At 40.8% G+C, this 21,566-nt stretch overlaps 2 protein-coding genes across 3 annotated transcripts in view; both read left to right on the top strand.

The window, feature by feature from the left end:
* LOC116966058 (complement C3-like) overlaps positions 1-15,996 on the top strand; it is a 209,170-nt gene extending 193,174 nt beyond the window's left edge. Inside the window, exons 33-41 of one of the 2 annotated variants that reach the window (XM_033012202.1) lie at positions 2,193-2,244; positions 4,163-4,250; positions 4,799-4,888; positions 6,473-6,578; positions 7,207-7,296; positions 9,163-9,243; positions 12,563-12,646; positions 13,338-13,473; positions 15,787-15,996. In XM_033012202.1, coding sequence (XP_032868093.1) covers positions 2,193-2,244; positions 4,163-4,250; positions 4,799-4,888; positions 6,473-6,578; positions 7,207-7,296; positions 9,163-9,243; positions 12,563-12,646; positions 13,338-13,473; positions 15,787-15,928 — 869 coding nt within the window. In that variant the 3' untranslated portion in view covers positions 15,929-15,996. The remainder of the gene's footprint in view (positions 1-2,192; positions 2,245-4,162; positions 4,251-4,798; positions 4,889-6,472; positions 6,579-7,206; positions 7,297-9,162; positions 9,244-12,562; positions 12,647-13,337; positions 13,474-15,786) is intronic. The other variant, XM_033012203.1, reaches the window with a different exon arrangement.
* Positions 15,997-19,445: 3,449 nt separating this feature from the next.
* The window catches only part of LOC116991848 (complement C3-like), a 109,629-nt gene continuing 107,508 nt past the window's right edge, over positions 19,446-21,566 (top strand). Inside the window, exon 1 of the mRNA XM_033050825.1 lies at positions 19,446-19,495. Within this exon, the coding sequence (XP_032906716.1) occupies positions 19,446-19,495 (50 nt within the window). The remainder of the gene's footprint in view (positions 19,496-21,566) is intronic.

The following is a 21,566-nucleotide window of genomic DNA, read 5'->3' as shown; positions in this document are numbered from 1 at the left end:
TTCTTGTACTTTAGTCAACAAAAATAAGATATCTCTCTCTCTCCCTCTCCCCCCCTCCTCTCTCCCCCCCCCTCTCCCTCACCCCCTCCCCCTCCCCCCCTCCCTCTCCCCCCATCTCTCCCCCCCCCATCTCTCCCCCCCCCATCTCTCCCTCTCCCCCCATCTCTCCCCCCCCATCTCTCCCCCCCCCATCTCTCCCCCCCTCTCCTCTCTCCCCCCTCTCCTCTCTCCCCCCTCTCTCTCTCCCCCCTCTCTCTCTCTCCCTCCCCCCCTCTCTCTCTCCCCCCCCCCCCTCTCCCCTCCCCCCTCCCCCCCCCCCCCCTCTTCTCCCCCCCCCCCCCTCCCTCCCCCTCCTCTTCTCTCCCCCTCCTCTCTCTCTCTCTCCCCCCCCCCTCACTCTCCCCCCTCTCTCACTGAATTGACCAGAGAAATCCTTCCACTGTAATTGGACTCTTTTCACTGATACATGCATCAGACAAACATCCAGTGAAGTGGGAGCAAGGGGCCAGGTTAAAAGGCCAAAACAAAAACTGATTTATTGCCAAAATGATCAGTTTTGCCTCTATTGATAAAACAGTTGCCTCCAGAGAAGTCATGGATTTAGATTACACTCCAGATGTTTAAGCACATGACCCAGCTGTACAATAGTGTCATACTTAGTGAACGCTGCACAATTGGAGGTAATATCTTCTAGGTCAGATATGGAATGAAGGTTCTGTCTGAGCTTTCAGGTGAACAGCATTCTTTGGTATCCTGTCAACAGTCATACCTCAAAACTGCACCTCGAATAGGCTGAAATCTTGCTAAAATATCCAGATGAGCAGCAACTGTTTCTTTAGACTTCAGCGATACACCATGGAAGCAGGCCCTTTGGCCCACCGAGTCTGTGCCGGGCAGTGATCACACCTTACACTAGCACTATCCCACACACTAGGGACAATTACAATTTACCAAAGCCAATTAACCTACAAACCTGTCAGTCTTTGGAGCGTAGGATGAAACGGGGGCACCCAGAGAAATCTTATGCGGTCACAGGGAGAACGTACAAACTGAACAGAGAGCACCCATAGTCAGTATTGAAGCCGGGTGTCTGGTGCTGTTATGCCCCTGTCCCACTTAGGAAACCTGAACGGAAATCTCTGGAGACTTTGCACCCCACCCAAGGTTTCTGTGCGGTTCCCGGAGGTTCCCGGGGGTTTTTGTCAGTCTCCCTACCTGCCACCTCCAGCAACCACCTGCAACCTCCGGGAACTGCACGGAAACCTTGGGTGGGGCGCAAAGTCTCCAGAGGTTTCCGTTCAGGTTTCCTAAGTGGGACAGGGGCATAAGGCACCAACTCTACCACTGTGCCACCCCCAATGTTTCAGAAAGTAATTTAAATGACTTCAATCACATGATAAATCACACTTATATATATGTTAGAGTTACAATTGGGAACATAGTATATGGATTACAGTAATTTACCTTGTTTTGCATATTTTGCATATAAACGGGCCCATTAGCGACTGCACTACCTGAGGAAACTCAAACACGCCTCACTCCCCACCAACGTCCTCAGGACTTTTTATAGGGGCACGGTGTACTGCATGAACATGTGGTACTCCAACTGTAACTGCTCAGGCAGGAAGTCTCTGCAGAGAGTAGTGAGGGGAGCAGAGAGGATCATTGGCATCTCGCTACCCTCGGTACAAGAACTGTTCCAGAGCCGCTGCCTGAAAAAAGCATTGAGCATAGCAAAGGACAGACTGCACCCCCTCCACACACACACCTGAATCTCCTGCCATCAGGCAAGAGACACCGTAGCATTAAAGCCTGGACAACCAGACTGCTAAACAGCTTCCTGCTGCCACAGGCTGTGAGGCTGCTAAACAGTCACTCCACCTGATTCTGCTGCTTTTTGCACTGACAATTTAATAACTCTGGTACTGGCCACTTAAATCAACTGCCCTGGACAATTTATGACTGTTTTTACTTGTATTTTAATGTTGCTGTTTTTACCTGCACGTTTTAACTATTCGTACTGTTTTATCAGGGACTGGATTGTTTTTATTTTATGTGTGAAATGTTTAAGTTTTATGTGCGATGCTCCGGTATTCCCTGGGAAATGTCTTCTCATTTTGCACAGTACAACTGTTGCTTTGCAAGGTGAAAATAAAGGTTGATTGATTGATTGATTTATTGATTGATTCTAGTTCGGCGACCTGAAGGTGCTCAAAATTCGCTCCTGCTAAAAATCTGCGCACGGTAAGTCGCTCAAATCGTAATGAGATTAATGTTTGTGATGTGTAATCGAGCAGTAAATTAGTTTGAGAACTTACTGAGAGAAAACATCAGAATATAGAAACATTGCATTTCTCAAGGGCCCAATTAGCCCCTCAAGCCTGTTCCATTAAGCCCCTGTCCCACTTAGGAAACCTGAACCGAAACCTCTGGAGACTTTGCGCCCCACCCAAGGTTTCCGTGCGGTTCCCAGAGGTTTTTGTCAGTCTCCCTACCTGCTTCCACTACCTGCAACCTCCGGCAACCACCTGCAACCACCTGGAACCGCACGGAAACCTTGGGTGGGGCGCAAAGTCTCCAGAGGTTTCCATTCAGGTTTCCTAAGTGGGACAGGGGCATTATCATGACTGATCTGTGACCTTATTCCATTTCATCACCTTTTCTTCAAATCTATCTATGATTTAACAAAAATCTGTTATTCACAAATTTAAAACAAATGTTTCCCATTTGCAGGAGAAAATTCCAAACCATTGAAAACGCATTCGATTTCTCTTTCTGAGTTAGAACAGCAGTGCTTATTTATGAACACCAAACTGTGTTTCCCACAAAGAAAAGCAACCACTGTGAAAGTGTCGGTATGGTTTACATCCAGAAACAAAGCCGACAACAGGCCTCAACTCATTTCAGTGCCAATCTCCACTCTTTGCTCTGCTGCAGTCACATGGCTAACCATTCTGAGCAGCCATGTCACTGACATGTCAACATGCATTCTAACTACATGGAGGTGGCAAGGGATTAAAGATAAAGATTAAACACCAGATAAAAGTAATCCCTATCATGGTCATAAGTTATGCTACTTTCCCTACATCTAGAAAGAATTAGACTTGTCTTAATGGACAAACAAGAACTTTTTGTTAAAATATGGGCTCCATTTATTAATTATTTGAAGGGATAGATTGGCCCAGCACGGAAACCCAACTGAAGCTTGAACTAAGGATTAGATGAAAAGTTATACTTAATAATCTACGAACCTATCTCCAATGACGTATTATAAGTAATTAATTCCACCTTGTCTCTTTTTTGATATGAGTAATTCTTTCCTTCTCTCTCCATCTTTCTATCTATATAAAAAAAACACTAGAAGCAGAATTAATCGACAATTGAAAATTTGAATAATGTATGATTGATGTATATGAAAAGTCTTTTTTACTATAATATGTAGCTATACTTTACCATAATATGTTTGCTTCTAATAAAAATATTTAAAATAAAATAATAATAATAAGCTATGCTACTTCTGGCAGACTGTATGTGCCAGGACAGTGGAGTACAGGCTGGTGTTGGTGGAGTACAAGAATGGTGTTTAGTTTGGTGTACTGAGGTACAGTGTAAAACATTTGTGTTGTGTGCCTTCCAGTCAGCAGAAAGACATCACATGATTACAATTAAGCCGTAAACAGAGTACAGATACAGGATAAAAGGAATAATGTTTAGTGACAAATAAAATCCAGTAAAGTCTGATTAAACATAGTCCAAGGGTCCCCAGTGAGGTAGACGGTAGCTCAGGACCACTCTTTAATTGTTGATAGGATGGTTCAGATGCCTGATAACAGCTGGGAAGAAACTGCCCCTGAAGCGTTTTCAAGCTTCTGCATGGGTGATCGTTGGTTGCCGTGGACTCAGTAGGCCGAAGAGCCTGTTTCTATGCTGCAGCTCCAAACTAAACTAAACTGAGAAGATACATATTGAGGAAACCCACATGGTCACAGAAAGAATGTACAAACTCCATAGAGACAGCACCTGCCATCAGGATTGAACCTGGCTCTCTGACGCTGTAAGGCAGCAACTCTACAGCTGCGCTATTGTGCCGCATCTTTCTCTAATTGTTAAAAGCTCCCAAGATCTGTTTTTTAACTAAGCTGTTCCAATTTGTCCTTTGCAGCTACCATGGTGATACACCATCCTCCATGGTTATTTTGGATGTGTCCATGTTAACTGGATTTACTCCAGATAGCAATGATCTTGAACAGGTATGCTACATGTTCATTATTAAGAAAGACTTGAATTTATATTGTAGAAATGTTCACATATCTCCAACTAAGGTTACAAAAGGGATAAGTGGAGCATACTGTATGTTCTGACATTCTATCTAACCATTACCTAACAACTGAGAATCAAGCCTGAAATGCTGTCGATAAAAATGCTGGAGAAACTCAGCGGGTGAGGCAGCATCTATGGAGCGAAGGAAATCGGCAATGTTTTGGGTCGAAACCCTTCTTTAGACTGTGAGTGGGGATGGGGGGGGGGAGGGGGGTGGGAAGAAAAGAACCTGAATAATATTCTGGATACTTTGATTGAATCTTGATGCACATTTGGTGGAGAGAGAGCCTACCACTGAAATGTTAATTTAGAGGAGACGTTCAAAGAATGTGAAGCAAAATGCTTACTGATCCTCATTGGCTGCTGTGAACCTTGAACCTTGCTTTCACCACACAAGGTTCCTTGGTACCTTTCTCACCCGTCCATTCCATTGCCACTCCGAATAAGTCCACTAACAAATATTCTATCTTATTTCCAGCTTAAAAATGGAATTGAGAATTACATTTCAAGATTTGAGGTGGACAAGGCATTGTCTACTGCAGGATCACTCATCATTTATTTAGATACGGTAAGAGATTCCTATATTTTGATAACAATGAGAAAAATACTTCCTGAAGAGCTTTAATTTTTTAAATGTAATGTTCTGCTGACACACTTTGTGCTTAGAACGCTCCCACAAATATCATGAGTGTTTTCTGTTGTTGTGGTGTGGGAATGAAAGGAAGCTTTTGATTATGATCAGGAGATAGCTCCAACTCTTCAATCAGATCTTCCATGACGGCATTCATTGCTCTGTTTCACACCAAGCCTGAAAAGCAGCGCACTCCACTATGTTCCAGTAGTTTTCTCTATTAAGAAACAGGAAGTGGATCTGGAAAGGTTGTAAATAGGAATGGCAGAATCATGATAAGAAATTGTTAAACGCGCATTTTGAGGCCAGATCTATATATTTTTTAATGCAGTGGCTCAAAATGTAAAACAAAGTAAAACCACTTTTGTGTAATTCCCTTAGAGTAATTCCGTGAGTTGCCCAAAGAAGGTATAATTTAGACGAAGTAATGATTGTGTGCATGGTAGAATAGTTTTGCTGAACATCATGTAAGAAAAAACCCTCGTTGTTTTTTGATAAGTTCACACTCAGTTTGTAAAGATGGAAAGGATATCATGTAATGACCCTGCTTATTTCATTAATTTGCTCACATTTTAGCCAAGTATTCAGTGTGTAATAATCCTATTATTTGTATTCTTTTATTTTTGTGTCAATTACTTGGTTTAATGTATCAACATGATACATGCATACATTAGTTTTAAGCAATTCTGAAGCAACAGGCTTTTTTTACAGCTCTTAATGGCAGTAGAGTCGTAGTACCAATGATATTGATAAATTACAGTTTTATTTACTGAGAGGTGGGGTATTCCTTTATTGCCCATCATTAGGCTTAAGAAAATGACAATGAGGTTCCTCCGTGAATCACAGTAAACTCTGCTTTAGGTATTCCCACGGTAGAATTGGAAGTTCCAGAATTTAGATAAATAGCAATCAATGCATAGTTAGAAATTACCAAGAGACTGGACGAGGGTTGGTCAAGATTATAAATAATGATCTCCTTTTTTTTTCTTTTTTTTATTTTATTTTCTCTATTTTCTCTCTCAACTTTCTTCATTTACTCGTTTTCTTTCTTCACACACTATATATTTCACATCTTTCTGTCCTTTACTATCTAACTTATTTTTCTTATTCTAATCTTTTTTCAATGTAACAAAAAAAAAAGAAGTTGTACATAAAATGTATTATGAAAATATATATTAGGCACTTTGGTGCCATATGACTGTACTTACTTCTAATAAAATAAAATATTAAAAAGAAAAAAAAAAATTACCAAGAGAGCACAATGGGCACCAAAGGCCAGTGGTGTTCCCATGCATCTGCTGCCTTTGTCTTCCTATGTTTAAAGTCACATGTTTGAGATATACTGTTAAGGATGCTGAGCCATTGAGGCTCATTTAGTGGATGGTACACTACAGCTATAATGCACCAGTGCTGGAGGGCATATGTATTTAGGATACTGCATGGATTTCTGAAGAATTCTTGTAGCTAATCAAGAACTGATCAACCGTGTTCTGATACATGACTCATGACATTGTCTTGCAGGTATCAAATGTCGGTGAGAGCTGCATTGCATTTCATGTGCACCAATACTTCAAAGTTGGACTGATTCAACCAGCTGCTATCAAGATATATGAATATTATGATACAAGTGAGCTCAAGTCACAAGGATGTTTTATAAATTTAATTTGATTTCTGAAGGGGGTAGAAACAACAATAACTGAAATAGATTTGGGATAGAATGAGATTGGATAAAAACTGAGATAGAAATGTATTGGGAAATTTAAAAATATTGTACATAAACCAGTAGCTTTCTTCAAAAAATATAACCAATGTGCTACATTATCCTAGGTACACAAAATTGCTGGGGAAACTCAGCGGGTGCTGCAGCATCTATGGAGCGAAGGAAATAGGCGACGTTTCGGGCCGAAACCCTTCTTCAGACTTCATTAGCTACATTATCCTGACAGATATAACAAAAATGTTGCAAATTAAGGATAAAATTTCATTGCAACACATTGCACATTCATTAACATTAACCATTGAACATAGGTAAATGCTCAGCAGAAATGTATGGCAAGGATTTCAATTTATCCATTCCTAAAATAAGTTTATTTGATTTAGTGTTTTATTCAAGTTCAAGTTCAAGTGAGTTTATTGTCATTCTGATCATCGAGAGAGATTTTTTACACACATGTTTTAGTTAATACCAAGATGAAGATATTTTTGTTAAGTCAGAATTATGTTGTATTCACATATTTTATTTTATCCATCTATAGCAAAGACTTGCACTAAATTCTACAATGTCCCCGAACACAGTGCTATGCTAAGTAAAATATGTCAAGGTGATGTGTGCAGATGTGCTGAAGGTAAGACATATTTTTGAGTATTTTCTGCTTATTTGCTGCCCTATCCACACATTCTGATCGAATGAATTGCCTAAACTCAAAATAAAATAGAGTTTGTTTGCAAAATTGTTCCAGTAAACATTTTACTAGAAGACTAGAAACATAGAAAATAGGTGCATGAGTAGGCCATTCGGCCCTTCGAGTCTGCACCGCTATTCAATATGATCATGGCTGATCATCCAACTCAGTATCCCATCCCTGCCTTCTCTCCATACCCCCTGATCCCCTTCCTATCATTGTGAAGCAGAATTCACCAAGCGTTGGATTGTTCACCCACTAATAGGGAACGTGAGCTGGGTTTAGACCGTCGTGAGACAGGTTAGTTTTACCCTACTGAGGCTCATTTAGTGGATGGTACACTACAGATATAATGCACCAGTGCTGGAGGGCATATGTATTTAGGATACTGCATGGATTTCCGAAGAATTCTTGTAGCAAGGGCCACATCTAACTCCCTCTTAAATATAGCCAATGAACTTGCCTCAACTTCCTTCTGTGGCAGAGAATTCCACAGATTCACCACTCTCTGTGTAAAAAAATGACTTCCCTCTTATCCTTAAACTGTGACCCCTAGTTCTGGACTTCCCCAACATCGGGAACAATTTTCCTGCATCTAGCCTGTCCAACCCCTTAAGAATTTTGTAAGTTTCTATAAGATCCTCCCTCAATCTTCTGAATTCTAGCATGTACAAGCCAAGTCTATCCAGTCTTTCTTCATATGAAAGTCCTGCCATCCCAGGAATCAGTCTGGTGAACCTTCTCTGTACTCTCTCCATGGAAAGAATGTCTTTCCTCAGATTAGGAGACTAGTCCAATCATTTTCAACAAGGGTCTGTGGTTGAAGAGATATCAGATGCCAAACAAAATGTCTGAGGGAACAGCCAAAGCAAGTTACCCTGCAGACAAAGAGAATACTACTTGGCAAGTGGCTCATTCATATTCTGCCAATGTTGTCAAAAAACGTACATTTCTTAGAATCTCAAACACTAGTAAACAATTTTAAATCCTAAATTAACAGGAAACCTGAGAAGCAAGATGACTTAACACAACTTAAAGTAAAATTCACAAAACATTTTCCCCCAATCCTTCACTGCTGGCCCCATTTGAAATGTATGTCGTGTATGTAGGGCATCTTGATCAGTGTGGGCAAGTTGGACTGCTGGGCCTGTTCCCATGCTATCCATGCTGTATGACTCTATGACAAGGACACTTTAACTCTAAAGGCTACTAAAATACTTTACTAAATACATCATAATGATTTAAGATTCAAGAAAAAATGCATGAATATACTTTTTGGTATATTAAACATGATCTTGCCGAGAAGTGGTAAATGAGATTTATTTGTGCAGATAACTGAAAGAGCAAGTGTTATGGAGGAAGGAGGAGAAAGAAAAGTATTTGGTTGAGCAATTAGTGGAAATATGTATATATTACAAATATTATGGATTTGCAGCATTTATTAAAGCAGATATTTTTTAATTTATTGGACCCAATTCTCTGCTTAATGAAGATATGCACCAGATTAAATATTTTTTTGCTTTTGTTGTCCATGCATTGAGGTGTTGCTAGATCTTTGCCGTCACAAACCTTTCACTGTAACTTGCTTATAACAAGCAAAATGCAGACAGAATCTAGTATTTTATTTGTGTGTTCAAGTAGAAAAGTGGTTGCTGGTTTAAGCACTCACTGGATCAAGTAATCAAGTAATGTTGATAGTCTACTGAAGAAAGGAGTTGGAGAGTTGACCCATGAGCATTCACTGAGAAGAAATGAAGAATTAATTGCATGAATACTGAACATACATTTTCATTTCTTCTGCATCTGCAGGAAGCTGTGTTTCAATAAAGACCGATGAAAGAGAACTTATAAAACGTGACGACTTTTCATGCGCCCCAGGAACTGATTATGGTAAAGATATCTTTAATCAAACTATGTTCTAAGTCTGCTGATTGATCTGTAGAAACAAAGAACTACAAATGATAGTTTATACCACAGATAGACAAAAAGTGCTGGAATAACTCAGTGGGTCAGGCAGCATCTCTGGGGTAAAAAGGATGGGTGACATTTCGGGTCGGGTCCGTCCTTTTTATCCAGAGATGTAACCCTTTGTGTTACTCCAGCACTTTGTGTCTATCTACTGATTGATCTCACCAATTGATGTATATTTCATTATTTTTGGTGTTTGGCCAATATGTTGATTAACCCATTTTAATTCTGTCAGTGTTTAGATGACAATGGTTAAGTTACTGTAGCCATATTACGGACTCGAGGTCCAGACAAGGGGCAACATTACATTAAAATGCATTGCATATTAAAATATATCATAAAGTACATATAAAATCTTAGTATATCTATCTATCTATCTATCTGTCTGTCTGTCTGTCTGTCTGTCTATCTATCTACTTTTAAAACTCTGTGCCTGCCGCCTGCCGTCTGGCTGCCGTCCGGCTGCCTTTCTGCCTTTTGATTCGTTCCATCGTGTGATGTCACAATGTCCAATACTCGCAGATGTCCAATCGGAATGGCCGATGCTCGCAGATGTCCAATCGGAATGGATCCATTTACATGTACGGCTGCCGGCTGCATTTCTTCCTTTGATTCATTGCCACGCCGAATCCAGACGCTCAATCTCCGAGATCATTTCCATTTCGGTAGAGATTTCGCTTTTCTTTCTAAGTATCCGCTCCTCATTACATTTCGTCGTGTTTAAGTACACGTTTTTAATCAAATCCTTCTCCCCCCCCACCCCCCAATATTTCAAAAATAAACTGGCTTCTCACCCATAGAAGCAGCCATTTCGGTAGACATTTCACTTTCCATTCCAACTATCCACTCCTCATTAGATTTCGTTATGTTTATGTCCACATTTTTCATTAAAACCTTCTCCCCCCCCCCCACTCATTTTGTCGCCTCCTGCTGGCCAGCGACCATAACGGCTGCTGGCGCCCGCATCTCGCCTCAAAGACGCCATTTAAAACCAGCCGCACTGCTCATTCCTGGGCCGCTTGAGTTGGAGGACCACGTCTCCCGTGGGGGCTACGGGTAGGGAACGGCTGCGTTGGGGGAGCAGACCCAACGGGTCTGCCCTTGGTCTAGTCACTTATAAAAGCATCATAAATTATATATTAAGAAAAGTTTAAGAAAAGTTTCAGAGCAAAGTTTAACACTCACAACAAGCCAAAGAAATTTCCTTGACTACAGTATAATAACCGGGAAAAAATGAATATTAAAATTTTGGAAAGGCCCTACAACCCACACAATTAAAATGTGGATTGTGGAAATGTCGGAGACCCTATATCTAGAAAGAATTAGACTTGTCTTAATGGACAAACAAGAACTTTTTGATAAAATATGGGCTCCATTCATTAATTATCTGACGGGATAGATTGGCCCAGCACGAAAACCCAACTGAAACTTGAACTCAGGATTAGATGAAAAGTCATACTTTATAATCTACGAACCTATCTCCAATGACGTATTATAAGTAATCCATTCCACCTTTTTTGTTTTTTTGATATTTGTAACTATTTTTTCTCTCTTTCTCTCTTTTTCTATATAAAAAAAACACTAGAAGCAGAAGTAATCGACAATTGAAAATTTTAATAATGTCTGACTGATGTATATGAAAAGTTTTTTTACTATAATATGTAACTATACTTTATAATATGTGTACTAATAAAAATATTAAAATAAAAAAAATTATATATATTTAAAAAAAAACACAATACATGAATTAAAAATCCAGATTAAAAGAATGATCAATGTCCTACAACGAGACAACGATACCAGTGTCTCCACAAATTGTGCAGACTTTTTCAAATCCTTTTTCAAATCCTATCACTGCAGATGAGGGATTAAATGAAAATGAGTAATGGTAAACCTTGAACTGCTGGATTATTGTAAAACCGAATGTTCTGTTAAACATGGGCCACTGTTCTTATCCAGAGAGCAGCAGTTAGAAGAGAAAGGTTACCATAAGAATGTGCTCCATAAATAACATTGCATTCCAGATGCATTCAGTCAACAGACATTGGGCGTATGCAATATAATGGTTTCCATAACACAGAGAGAGAGAGAGTTTTTTTTAAAAGCAGTCGCCAAAATATCCCTAATGATCCTTTCCACACATACGGCAAACCAGTTAACAGCCAGGAAGAGCCAGGTGTCCAAGTCACCCGACACCGAATATAATACATGAGCGAATAAATCCACACTCCACTTTTGTTAATGGATTGCTACGACATTTCTGTGTTCCTGCACCTGAGTTAAACAACGGAGATTTTTGCATGAAATATATTTTTGGAAACATCTCCACTCTTCTCATGTGGACAGTGGCATGGACATCACCCTGGTGCATCTTCATAGAGAATGATATTTCTTTCAGCATTGCCCAATTGTATAAACGTTCACATTCTACAGGAGGTTAGGACATAGAAACATAGAAAATAGGTGCAGGAGTAGGCCATTCGGCCCTTCGAGCCTGCACCGCCATTCAATATGATCATGGCTGATCATCCAACTCAGTATCCTGTACCTGCCTTCTCTCCATACCCCCTGATCCCTTTAGCCACAAGGGCCACATCTAACTCCCTCTAAAATATAGCCAATGAACTGGCCTCAACTACCTTCTGTGGCAGAGAATTCCAAAGATTCAACACTCTCTGTGTGAAAAATGTTTTTCTCATCTCGGTCCTAAAAGATTTCCCCCTTATCCTTAAACTGTGACCCCTTGTTCTGGACTTCCCCAACATCGGGAACAATCTTCCTGCATCTAGCCTGTCCAACCCCTGAAGAATTTTGTACGTTTCTATAAGATCCCCCCTCAATCTCCTAAATTCTAGTGAGTACAAGCCGAGTCTTTCTTCATATGAAAGTCCTGACATCCCAGGACAGTCTTCTATGGCCAGATATTTACAATGGGCCTTGTGGATCTTCTGGCCTCCCTCCTGACATGTATCACGTTGACCAGAACTGCCATATTTTATGTAAATATCAGAACTGTCCTGTTCTTTCGTGTTGTCATTGTCACCTCCACGGAGGCTGTTGGCTGTGTCCTTTGAAGGATGATTCACTGCAGAGAGGCGAGCGATATACAGAATGGGACATGTCCCCCCCAGGAATCATAAGTGTCCAGTTGTGGAACTGGATATAGATCATACTAATGTCATTTCAAATTGGATTTGGACTTTGTTCACACCATCATTTTTTAAACAATTTTCTTTTTTAGTTTACAAAGTGACATTTATTGGAAAGGGAAAGATAGACAGTTACATATACTACGCAATGAAAATTCTGGCTATTATCAAACAAGGTGAGTAATTTCTATACCTGAGGACCATGGCAGCACAGAGGTATAAGGGTATACACACCTCCATGGGCAAAGTTCTACATGTGAAGTGCACATTTTTAGTCATACCGGGTTTGGAATAGATTACAAAGTTTGTACAAGTATCTGGGTAGTTTTATCCTGAGAATGTACACTTGTAAAGCATGTTTTTCTGTCGTCTGAACTCTTATTTGACAGGCACATGATTTTTTTGGGGTATCTTTGAAAACGTTTGTGTAGAATTATAGCAAAAGCATGATCAAAGCAAATAGTTTAAAAGAGGAAGTGAAGTAGCAAGGTTAATAAAACTGGACCAAGTCTGGGAAATAACCCCCTTAGCAGAGCTGGTCACACTTCCCTGACAGGACTAGCTCTACACACCCTCTAATAATTGAAGACAAAGAGTATTTGCATTGTTGGAATAGAATATTTGTATATACAGCTTTTGCGCATTTCCACAAGTCATTGGGGTTGAGTTATAAGGAGAAGTTGGATTTTTTCCCCTGGAGTGTAGGAGGCTGAGGAGTGACCTTATAGAGACATATAAAATCATCAGGGTCGCAGATAAAGTATGTGGTCACAGTCTTTTACCCAGGAAAGATTGCCAATGTTCATGGCACTGAACAATGGTGGATAAGATTGGTCTATCATGTAATTGTGTGAATTTTCATTTTAGGAAGTGATGCAATCGCTCAAGATGATGAGAGGGATCTAATCACACACGCCAACTGTAATGATAAATTTAACGTGGAACTGAACCAAGATTATCTAATAATGGGACAGGGCACAGATCTGTGGGATGATAAGGAGAGGTAAGCTGCAAAATCTGATGCAACTCGTGGTCATTCTCCAGCTTTCTGGCTCAATTAACATTTGGATAGAGGAGAAACTAACTTAAAATGAAATCATTACTTTAATAAATATTATAAAATTGAGGTTTAACAATTTCAGAGATTGTTCCCTCTGCCCTGCATATGATCCATCTTTCTCCATTCCTGGATATTCATGCGTCTGTTAAAACCCTCTTAAATGCCACTAGCTATTCTGTTTCCACCTGTACCCCTGGCAGCGTAAACCACCATGTGCAAAACAATTTGCCCCACAATTTGCCTTCTCCTATTTGACATTTTCACCCTGGCAAAAAAGTCCTGATTGTCTATCCAATCCAAGGAGTGGCACAGAAGGACAGCACTGTTGGTACAGAGGTGGGGTTGCTGCTTTACAATGCCAGAGACTCAGGTTCGATTCTGACTACGAGTGCTGTCTGTACGGAGTTTGCACGTTTTCCCTTGGTTTTCATGGGTTTTCTCTGGGTGCTCCGGTTTCTTCCCACATTCCAAACCCCCATGAAGGTTTGTAGGTTGATTGGATTTGTTAAATTGTCCCTAGCGTCTAGGACAGAACTAGTATACAGGGTGATTGCTGGCCAGCATCAACCCAGCTGGCTGAAGGGTCTATTCCTACGATGTTTCTCTAAATTAAATTAAGCTATATTTTACGTATTCACATAATTTTATCTACTTACTTCAAGTCTCCTCTCGACTTCCAAAGCTCCAGAAAAAAAAACCTGTCCAAGTTTGTCCAAACTTATACAGTAGCTATACACCCTCTGACTCTCACCATAGTCTTCACATCCTTACTGTGATGTGGCAACCAGAATTGTACATAATATTCCAAATGTGACCAAACCAGAGTTTTATCAATATGACTTTCTAACTTATATTCAATGTCACAACCACAAGCATATGATATGCCTTTTTTCCCCACTCCATCTATTTGTATTGTCACTTTAATGGATGGCAAAATGCCTCTGTACATCTGTACAGTTAAGGGCCCTTCCATGTACTGTACTTTCTCCGTGCATTTCAAATCCCAAATTGCAACAACTCACACTTGCCCAGATTGTCCATCTGCCATTTCTTTGCAGAGTTGTAACTGATCTGCCTCCTCTCTATCCTTTGACAGCCTACTTCACTGTCCTCACATTCATTCATTCTGGTGCCCTCTGCAAACTTACTCAACTATCTAATCTACATTTCCTTCCAAGTCATTGACATATAAAACAAGGAACAAAGGTTCCAGCACAACACCACTGATTTCCAACCAGTGTAATGCCCCTGTCCCACTTAGGAAACTTGAACGGAAACCTCTGGAGACTTTGCGCCCCACCCAAGGTTTCCGTGCGGTTCCCGGAGGTTTTTGTCAGTCTCCCTACCTGCTTCCACTACCTGCAACCTCCGGCAAACACCTGCAACCTCCGGGAACTGCACGGAAACCTTGGGTGGGGCGCAAAGTCTCCAGAGGTTTCCGTTCAGGTTTCCTAAGTGGGGCAGGGGCATAACACTGCACCTCATGTAGCTGCTTTTGATGAGTGGCCGGTGCTGTACACAAGATGGGCATGGCTGAGCAGACCATTCTCTGCAACCCCTTACAATCCTATGTGTTGCAATTGCTGTACCAGAATATGATACAATTAGTCAGGACACTTCATACAGACCATCTGCGTAACTTTGTTCAACCATTCTGTGAATTGCTGTTCCTTTTTAAACTAGGAAGTAGAGGAACGTCTGGGAATCTCAAGTTGTTAATTCTATCCACTGCCAACACACCAATGAAAATTCCAGTATTGACCATTTTAGTGATGAGTGAATCTATAGAATAAAGTGAATGATGGAAAACCATAAACCCCCTCATCTTCAACATGAATAATCTGACCAATTGCAGATTAATTTTGCATAATTGTTGGATGCAACAAAGGAGCAAGAAGTAGGCAATCCAGCTGAACTAGTCCACGTGAGCTTCCTTCAACTCCATTTCTGTCCATTAATATAATCTGTTCAATTCATCCTTGTTTTTCACGCTTCCATTCAAATATACTGTACTGTTCACCTCAACTGCTCCCTGCGATTCCCACTATTTCTCAATGGTGATTATTTTATATTGGTGGTTTCCAGCTACAAAATTCACTGCAGGTGAAAATATCTTCTCAGAATCAGCCCCATATGAACACTGGATAATTTCAAAGATCTTAACGGCCCTCTTGTCGATTTAAAATCCATTGAGAAAATGTCTGTTATCTGTTCCCTATGCTTGTCCTCATTTTTACTGGTGTTTCAATATTTCAGTGTGAGATATCTGATTGGAGAAAATACATGGATAGAAAGGTGGCCAAGCAATGCAGAATGCCAAGAGGAGATATTCAGAGAACTCTGTACAAAGCTGAGGGGGTTTGCCGGCACCCTTAGTATCTTCGGGTGCGATAACTAATTACGTTGCAGCTTATTTACACACAACAATTTTCAATAAATAAAGCCAAATGATCAAATTTTAAAAAATGTCAAAGTTGGTTTATTTTTTCTTCATTGCAATATTTTAAAAGGCAATAACATGGAAAATCTTGTCACCAGAGCAGGTACAATGGAGACATTGAAACAAGGAATGGAGCAGATTTCCCAGGCTGGGAAATGCAGTTGAGATAACGGAGTCAGATTGCTCACCTATCCTTCAAAATGAAGTTAGAAAATTCATTACAGGAAATTGGCAACAGAGTGAATGGCATTTGGCTCCAGGATGAATGTAGGAAGCAACACCAACATAGTCATCTATGTGACTGGTAAAGAGTTGAGGGAGGGGGGTCTGAGTGAGCAACTAAGAACGGAACCACTACATTGCCCGCTGTATAGAAAATTGGGGAGAAGCTCAAGGATGCAAATGAAGACAAATTTACTAATTAGAAATTGTGCGCAACTAGAACAAGTAAGAGAGGAAAGGACATTTCTCTTATTATTTCAAGCACGCAGTAAGATTTTGATTTACATGCTATTTGTAGCCATGGAATTTATATCAATGGCATCACAAAGATGAGCAATTACTCCCTCTTGTTCCTATGTTCTCTCTAGATTAGACTATCCCATTGCACTCCTGACTCAGCTCCCTCCTTCTACCCTCCATAATCTTAAGGCCATCCAAAATCCTGCAACCAGTGCCGAAACTTGCAGATTCCAGTTCAACTCTCGTCTTCCCGCAGGTTGCTGACTTTTATTGTAAAATCCATCATCAGAGATTTTGCATCTCATCCCTCTTTGTCTGTTTCATCTCCAGCTCTATATTTACAAGGCTGTTCTGGCCTCTTGATAATCTTGAATATTCTACCACTCGTGGAATGTACATTCAAGCTTCAGCTGCAAAGATTCCCAAGCCCTGGAATTCCCATCCTTTTTAAAAATATATATTTTTATTAGAAGTAGTGTACAATAATATAAGACATGAATAACATGTTACATTTCGTGTACAACTTCTTATTTTAAATTTAATAGTAAAAAAAAGAGTAAGAAAAGCAAGAAATAGAGAGAAAGAGAATATTATATATAGTGATATTGTTAGTTCGAGGAGAAATAGAAAAGAAAGAGCCCATGGGGCTGTATAGAAAACAAAGAAGTGAAGTGAAAGAAGAAAAAAGAGAAAGGAAAATAAAAGAGAAATTAAAAGGGATATACCTACTTCGTATCTTTACCCACCCCTCACCCGGTTCTGAAACAGTTAATTTCTAAGTTTGCGTTGCACCATAAGCTTGTAATAAGTCGATAAAGGGAGATCAAATCTTTAAGAATTGGTCTGGTTTGCCTGATAGGACGAATCTCATATCTTCAAGATGTAACATTTCTGACATATTTGAGATCCACATTTTAAGCGTTGGTGTGGGTGCATTTTTCCAGAATTTAAGTATTATTTTTTTTGCCGTTATTAAGGAATTCCCATCCTAACGTCTATTTCGTAATTTAACATCACTCCTTGAAACCTACAATCTTGATGGGTCGTAATTAGCGTTCATGACTAATTATCGTGAAACTTGCTGAGATTAGTTAAAGTCAGAGATTAGTTATGATATGATCCTCTTGTTGTGGGTCCAGAGTAGGTAAGGTAATAATAATAATAATAAATTTTATTTTCGGGCGCCTTTCAAATCTCAAGGACACCTTACAAAGATTAACAGAAGAGAAAAGAACATATAGTCGGAGAAAAATAAATAATAAGGACATCATCAATACACAAATTAAAGATAGAAATCGCTCCAAAGACACAAAATCAAAAAATCAAAAAACACAATGTGAAGAGAAGAGAAAATATTTTAAAAAAGAGCTCTAGTGCTTTCATGGTTATTATTGCTACCTGTTACGGATTCCAGATTGTGTGCAAGCAAGATCTTATGAAATGTGAAGCTGAAGGGTACAAAGATGGAATCTGGAAGGCTACCCCGTGCCGCAACATAAAGGAGGTATGAAGAGTGAAGAAAATCATCTCTGATCCCTCCCACCCAGCTCACCACATCTTCCACCTGCTGCCATCAGGAAGGCGCTACAGCTCACTGCCCGCCAAGACATCTCGATTTAAAAACAGTTTTTACCCACACGCAATCCGAATTCTGAACACACTATGATAACAGCACATATCCTCCCCATGCATGTACTGTATATTGTATGATGTTATGTTTTATGTTATGTTTGACGGGAATCAGCCTACCTTGTAACATCCTGTACTGAACCTGAATTCCACCAGCTTGACTGTGTGGTCATTAAATAATCTAATCTAATCTAATCTAGGTGATGTGAAACAAACCAGTCAATAGCTGGAGGAAGGGATAACTTGCCCAGTGTGAACAACAAATGATTAGTGATTTGTCAGTGAAGCAATCACTACACTTCCCTACCATGCATCCCATCACCAAGGATCAATCAGAAATCCAGGTGCAATCTCTCGGGTTGTGATTCTTTTGAGAGGATTCTCTGGTTCCCACCTGATAGCTAGAGAATTGTCTTGCCCTCCTTCAAACTAGGGAAAGTATGTTGCAGGTAAATGAAGTCTCTCAAACTCTTCCAGCAGTATTATTAAACCAGTCCTTCACTGTGGATATCTGCAACTGCCTCACAAAAGGTATTGAGCCTGCAATTCAGAAGAAATACGGTAGAGAATCAGGCTCTTCAGCCCACTGACTGCGATGACCCAATGCATTAATCTCCCCCACGCTACACTCTATGGGCTAAACACACAGTTCACAACTACACAACTCGCACATCTTCGGGTTGGGACAAAACTGGAGTACTAGGGTCAAATACCTGCAACCACAAAAAGAACATGGAAACTCCACACAAACAGCAATTGGCCACAATTGAATCTGGGACTCTAGAGGCCTATATTTTTACAAGGAGAAATTGTGCAAAGTTGTGTTGTTGCAGTTGAAAGTGCAGGCAAACCATGAGCTTTCCAGAGTGAGGGAATTAGCTTGGACTTAATTGTATGTGCTTTGGAGTTTTAATTCAAGAAGATGCTAACGGCAGCAGGAAAAGTCAAGATTTAGACTCTAAACTAAAGCTCAGAAAACTATTCCCAACCCAAAAATCTGGGCTGTGATATATTGGCTGTTTCAATTTAAGAAAAAAACACACGAGCATCTTGGCGGCACAAAACCTGCTCTCACTGCCGAAGGGCATGTTTCCTTGCTGTATCTCTCAAACTAAACTTGAAAACTAAAAATATTTGCCCTTCCTTACTGATTTGAATCATCTTCATAGTTATGTGAGGCAATGGTTAATGCCTCCACCTTAACAGAGTCCCCGACACAAGGCGTGCAACACCCCTTCACCTCCACTGTTGTACACGACGCGACCCACCTGTTCCCGCCAGCGGTTCGTGTTCTGCTTTGTTTGCCGCCGCACGTGAGCTGCACGTGAGCCGTGGCTCCACCTGCGGCAAAGGCGAAGTGACGGTTGGTGAAGCCGTGGCCGCCATGTTGACCATCGACGGCTCACGTCCTCAGTCAGTCTTCCCCGATCGTTTGTGAGGGGCATCCGCCGGAACTCACCAAAGTGTTTGTTTGCGACACTCCTTCAGCATCCACAGCCATGAGCACTGTTCGGCAATATTATAGAATTGGATGCTTGCCTTCATTACCCATCTCCCTGAATCTGAATGTGTACTTTTTCACACTTCAGTACCTCTTGCCAGAGGGGAGAAGAGGGGGTGACCGGGGTGAGACTTGTCCTTGATTATGCTGCTAGCCTTGCCGAGTCAACGAAAGGGAGGTTAGTTTGTGTGATGGTCCAGGTTGTGTCAACAATTCTCTGCAATTTCTAGCGGGCTTGGATGGGACTATTCCCAAACTAAGCTGTGATGTATCGTGATGCTTGCTACGATGTGCTTGGAGAAGTTGGTGAGAATTGTTGGGGACATGCCGAACTTCCTGAGTCTTCTAAGGAAGGCAACTGGGCCACTAGAATGGTAGATGAAGTTTATTTGAATAAATGTTAGGTGTTGCATTTTGGTAGAACGAACCAGGGAGGCACAGAGAAAATGTTCAAAGGGCCTGTCCCACTAATGCGACTTTTCAGAGACTGTCTCGACCTTCAAGCTCGAGGGCACTCGCCTGAAAAACCTCGAGCTGGATCGACTGTCTGCACACACACAAAGTAACACACACACATCGCAAAGGCGGGGGCCAGGGAAAGCGGGGGAGCGCTGTCTGAAATTCACACCCGCGATGAACAGGAAGGTAAAAGACGGCTGGCACAGTTACAGTAAGTCCTTTAGAGAGCGCAGAGAGGGGTGGGGTGGGGCGGGAGAGAAGGCGGGAGAGAAGGGGGGAGAAGGGGGGGAGAAGGAGTGGAGACACCTTTAAGAAGCCAGACATCTTTTAATGAAGTTTAGCGGGCATTTAACATTACCGGTCGGTTTACTTACCTTTTTTTTCTCAACAAGCTTTACCTTTGACTATTTTCGATTACCTTCGATTGCCTTCGATTACCTATGATAGCAATACGACTTACTACGACCTACCTCGACTAAACCTACGAGTAAAAAAATATCGATTTTTTTCCATGGCGACCTTTTTGTACTCTTGGGCATTTTTCAACATGTTGAAAAATATGCCGCGATCTAACTGGGGCCTCGAGTACGCGGGGACTACCCTCGAGCATGAAGGAGAGTTACAAAGACCTCCTAGGACCTTGTGTCGACCATGCTGCGAGTATGAGTCGAGGGCAAACTCTTCTAAACTCGCCAATTAGGTCCACAAGGAGCATAAATTAGGTGAATAGTGACAGTTTTTTTCTCCAGGTTAGGGGTGTCTAAAATTATAGGGCACATATTTAAAGTGTGGGGAGAGAAAATAAGGAAATGGAGATTATGTAGCCCATCATTAACCGAAGGAAGAAAATCTTTTAGATCAATTGAAAAATAATATTTGCCACTTGCTTAGTTTTATTCAAAGAATTATCATAAATATCCATGATAATGACAAGATTTTATCGAAAGTTTTCCCGGAGTGTTTATATTAAAAAATATGTGATTATTGATTGCAGGGTCAAGGTTAGAATGTTAGAATAGCTTTGGCCCACTGAGAGCATACTGACCTTCGATCACCATTCACACTAGTTCTATATTATCTCACTTTTGCATCCAGCCCCTACACACTAGAGGCAACTTACAGAAGTCAATTAACCCACACAACTGCATGTCCTTGATTTCTGGGGGGAAAACGGGAGTTGCCAGGAGGAACCCAGGTGGTTACAGGGAGAACATACAAACCTCACATAGAGACCCCCACGAGGTCAAGTTCAAACCCAGGTCTCGGGTATTGTGAGGAGCCAATTCTATTCGCTGTTTACTGTACCGTCAATGCTTATGAAATAATTTGTTCATTTTATCAGAGAGATAAAGTGGGCCACTTCATTCAATATTTACACATGGTGCAATAACTGTAGTCCAATCTCAAAATTAAGACTTCAGAATCTTCTGTGCAAAACTAAATTAAACCTCCCATTCATTGAATCATATGGTGATGGGAATAGGTCCCTTCTATTTACCACAATTTAATCATTCATAATCTTGTACAACCCTATCAAATCGGTCA

The sequence above is a fragment of the Amblyraja radiata genome, chromosome 35, assembly GCF_010909765.2.
Source record: "Amblyraja radiata isolate CabotCenter1 chromosome 35, sAmbRad1.1.pri, whole genome shotgun sequence".
Classification (NCBI taxonomy): domain Eukaryota; kingdom Metazoa; phylum Chordata; class Chondrichthyes; order Rajiformes; family Rajidae; genus Amblyraja; species Amblyraja radiata.
The sequence above is the reverse complement of the archived record's forward strand: the minus strand, read 5'-3'. Positions and strand labels throughout refer to the sequence as shown.